The sequence below is a fragment of the Odontomachus brunneus genome, unplaced genomic scaffold, assembly GCF_010583005.1.
Source record: "Odontomachus brunneus isolate Ranch 3 - 2012 unplaced genomic scaffold, Obru_v1 Obru_scaffold_444, whole genome shotgun sequence".
NCBI classification, from domain to species: domain Eukaryota; kingdom Metazoa; phylum Arthropoda; class Insecta; order Hymenoptera; family Formicidae; genus Odontomachus; species Odontomachus brunneus.
The window spans coordinates 22,796-27,188 of record NW_022639894.1 but is presented as its reverse complement, the minus strand read 5'-3'; the positions used below and the strand labels follow the sequence as shown (position 1 = coordinate 27,188).

Sequence of the window (4,393 nt, the reverse complement as noted above, 5' to 3'; positions counted from 1 at the left end):
AGGGCGCCGTCGGAGCAATATCCATAGGGAAAAAATACCCCGAACACGAGGGGCAATCCCACTGGAGAAATAAACAAACAAAATATAAACACCACACCACAAAACCATACACAAAAGAAAAAATCACAAAATACAAATGACACTACCACAAGACACGCGGGACAGGACATGCGAGCGGGCGACATCCTGAATAAAACTAACAGAGCTAATTAAAGCTAAACAAGAGGTTCCCCCCACGCAAACGAAAAACTTAGAAATAAAAAAGAAGGAGGCATTTTTATCCCACACGAAATACGATCAGAACAGGAAAAGGGGATCATATTTATCTGAACACCCGACCCAATATACTTACAGGACATTCAGCCTGATAAGGAGTATCAGCCTCGGGACAAATGGGTTGCAAGCAGAAACCCCATTCGAAATCAACGAATTCATACACACACCTGGTGTGTATTATGACACACAAGGGCAATTACACCAAATAGTTTCAACATGGAAAACCGTCATCAAAATGGATATACATTCAATAGATGTTAGACGAAATCAGATACAAGGATACCTCGACAGCGCAGAAAAAATTTGCGATCAACAAAAGAAGACGAGTACCACATGGCAAATATGCGATAATCTACGTGAAGTGGTACAGAAAAACCTTAACCGCATACAGAACATGACGGAACTCATACACAGCATATACAAAATTCCCACATACGCAAAACGAGGAATAATAGACGGAATAGGCACAATAGCAAAATCATTATTTGGCGTAATGGACGCAAATGACGAGAAAATAATAACCGAACAAATAGACTTATTACAAAATAAACAAGAGACCTTACAACACGCAGTGACAAATCAATTAAAAATCATTAATACAACAGTCCACAACCTTGATAACCTCGAAAAAACGTTAGAAACTAACGAAAAGATAATGTGGAATAGTATAACACAACTCTATACAGGTGAAGTTGGACTCACATTAAGACAACAAATAGACGAACATTTTACGATACTAAACGCTTTACTGGATGATCTGGTACGTGACCAGGACGACATAATTTACTATTTAGATAAAATAAAATCAGGAAACTTACCGACAAGATTAACACCAATAGACAGTATCATATCTCAGCTACAGGAAATATCCATACACGTACCAAAAGGCACACATTTCCCGTTTACACCTAGAAAAGAGAACTGGGTAGAGATAGAAAAATTCTGCACAATCAGCGCGTATTATAAAGACAAAAATATTTTCACTATATTAAACTTACCTCTCATAGATTATCCAACATACGAAATAATCCATGTACACCCGTTTCCTGTACACAGTCACGACAATATTTTTGCTTTAACTGAAGTCACACACACTAAAATCGCGGTTAGTCAGGAAACAAATACATATATAATATTACGCGAAAACGAATTAGCTGAATGCATAAAATACAGGAACCATTATACTTGTCCGCAAAGAAACGCAATATTCAGAATCAATAAAGAATCACCGTGCGAAATTCTAATGTATACAACGTTAAAAAGTATAACAAATTGCCAGAAAAAATATATCTCGGCAAATCACACGTTTATCATCGCGCTAACACAAAAGAACGCATGGCTATATTCCACGAGCAGCGAGCAAACCGCTCACATCCAATGTCGCGAACAAATATATTACAGAAAAATTAACAAAACAGGACTAATAAACATTAAAAAGCAATGCAAATTAACAGTAGAGGATATTATATTACAAGCACAGGGTACTATAGAAAACACGTTAATACAAACACACATACCAGAATACAACATAACGTTAGAACAAGAACACATAAACACAATTAAACATAAAAACGAAATATTACATGTAAAACCAAACAAAATAATACAAAATCCGTCAGAACTAGCGGAACTCAGTAATAAAATAACACAAACGTATTACAATTTAGAAAATAGATCAAACTCCTGGACACATTACAAAAACATAATTTATACTACAGCACCAAGCGGAATAACGATAATAGTAGTAATTATATTGGTAATAATTGTAATAAGAAAAATAAAACAGAAAGCAGACCCACCAATAATAATAGAACGAAACACGAAACAGCGAAATACAAGAATACGTGCTAAACCAATAATACCCACAATCCCTGCACTAGCACGCAGACACAGCTTATGCGAATAAGATATAAACAATACACGATTGTAATTACATTTATATACGGGAAAACAAATTTGTAACACAAGTACAATATAATAAAATATAACAAGTACAAACGATTATAACCACAATTGTAAACGGAAACAAAGGAAAAAATGTATGTAGAGTAAGAATGCGAAAACCTCGCTAGACACTCCGTTTTCTTTTCCCAAGGGGGGAGGGGTGTTATAATCGCGAATAGTACCAGCGCTTTCGAAACACTTCTCGAGGAAGTGTTTCGATTGCACCACAACAAGGAAGCGATGTGCAAGTGCTGCGATAAGCACCACCTTGCACATTCCGCATTTAGGACCTCAATTCCAAACGCATCGAACCATTACCAAATATGGTAATGTTCTTGTCGCCAGGCACCCCCTCCGACAAGTCTAAAACAATACTATAAAAAAGCGGAGAGACCGCTCGCGTCAGGCTTAACATCTCGGTCTCTCGCCGCGACATACGCGTCATACGTGACTTACGCGCGGTTCGCATATTAACTCATAAGTACGGGAGTTGTAACTAAAACACATACAAGTGTATTTATCAAATAAACCTTTATATATATATTACTACAGAAGGTAGTCTAAACTTTTACTACATTTTATCCACCGCCACACACCCTGCCACGCCCGCAACACCGATCTCGAACTTTTTCTTTGTGTCCCGGCAACACGGGCACGACATATTGAAAGTGTGTTTACAAACACATTTTCAATAAGTCACTGTTCAAAAGTTCCTGGCCACTGTGTTTATTACTTATGTTATGCTTCTACTGAGTGCTTATCACTTTATTTCCGAAAGAGTAATCGATCAATAGACATCAGAGTATCATCATGGCACAAAAGACGCAGCAGGCAATTCGAGAAAGAATTATTAGCTTGTCGCGAAGTGGTAAAGTATCTCGTGATATTGCTGAGCTATTAGGAATTTGTAAGTCGACTGTTAATAATATATTAGTTAAGTACTGTGCTCGATATGCTCTAAAGGATCGCCCGCGAAGTGGAAGACCGCGAAAAACAACAAAAAAAGTAGACCGCGTGATTAAAATGAAGTCAATTGCGAATCTGCGGAAAACAGCAAATGACATTGCTCGCGAACTCCGTGATGAAAACCTCGCTAATGTTACAAAACCGTAACAAGACGTTTACATGATGTCGGATTGTTCGGGCGTATCGGTGTGAAGAAGCCTTTAATTAGCAAGAAGAATCAGAAGGCCCCTTTACAGTTTGCAAAAGATCACATAAACTGGATAGTAGAAGATTGGAGAAAGATAGCATTTTCCAATGAATCAAAATTTAATCTGTTTGGAAGTGGTGGAAGACATCATGTGCGACGTCCAGTTGGTACCAGAAACAATGTAAGATATCAAATTCCAACTATAAAACATGGAGGAGGCAACGTGTTGATGTGGAGTGTTTTTTCTGCTTATGGCGTTGATCCGTTAATCAATATTGATGGAACTATGAATGCTGCGATATACAAGAATATCTTAGAGAAGAATTTGCTACTATACCAAACGCAAAATGCCAAGAAACTGGATATTTCAACACGATAACGACCCGAAGCACACCTCAAGCCTTGTAAAGAGTTGGCTCTTGGCTAAAAAACTGCAGATTTTAACCTGGCCATCGCAGTCTCCGGACCTCAACCCCATCGAACATTTGTGGGATGAATTAAAGCGCCGAGTTAAAGTTCGTAAGCACTCGAATAAGACACAGTTACTGGAGCATTTGACGGAATAATGGAATAATATACCGATGAGTGATATATTGATCAGTTGATAGAATCTATGCCTCATTGCTGTGCCGCAATAATAGCTTCAAAGGGCATGACAACAAAGTACTAAGTGTGAAAGACTATTATTTACTGAATTAAAGTGTCTAAAGTTGCTCTTTTTGTTGGAAATAAACGTGGCCAGGAACTTTTGAACAGTAATATTTATGTTATTTGTTAATAATTCAGTACAATAGAATAAATTTTTATAATTTAATATAACATTATCTGTTAATTATCTAAGCTTCACATACTATGTACCTTACAATATTGTAATTCTTTTATATTAAAAATTATAACCAACAAGAACTTTTGCACACGTACGTATTATCGTACGAGATTATATATATATACGAGATATATTATTATATATATTATATATTATTATATATATATATATATATATATATATATATATATATA

The 4,393-nt window shown here is 36.4% G+C and overlaps 1 protein-coding gene across 1 annotated transcript; it reads left to right on the top strand.

Annotated features, from left to right (window-relative positions):
• Positions 1 to 370: 370 nt before the first annotated feature.
• On the top strand, positions 371 to 1,676 carry LOC116853686. Its single transcript, XM_032834853.1, has 2 exons — positions 371 to 892; positions 1,009 to 1,676. Exons 1-2 carry the CDS (start codon positions 512 to 514, stop codon positions 1,030 to 1,032), a joined length of 405 nt encoding a protein of 134 aa, XP_032690744.1. The 5' UTR covers positions 371 to 511; the 3' UTR covers positions 1,033 to 1,676.
• The last annotated feature ends 2,717 nt before the right edge of the window (positions 1,677 to 4,393 follow it).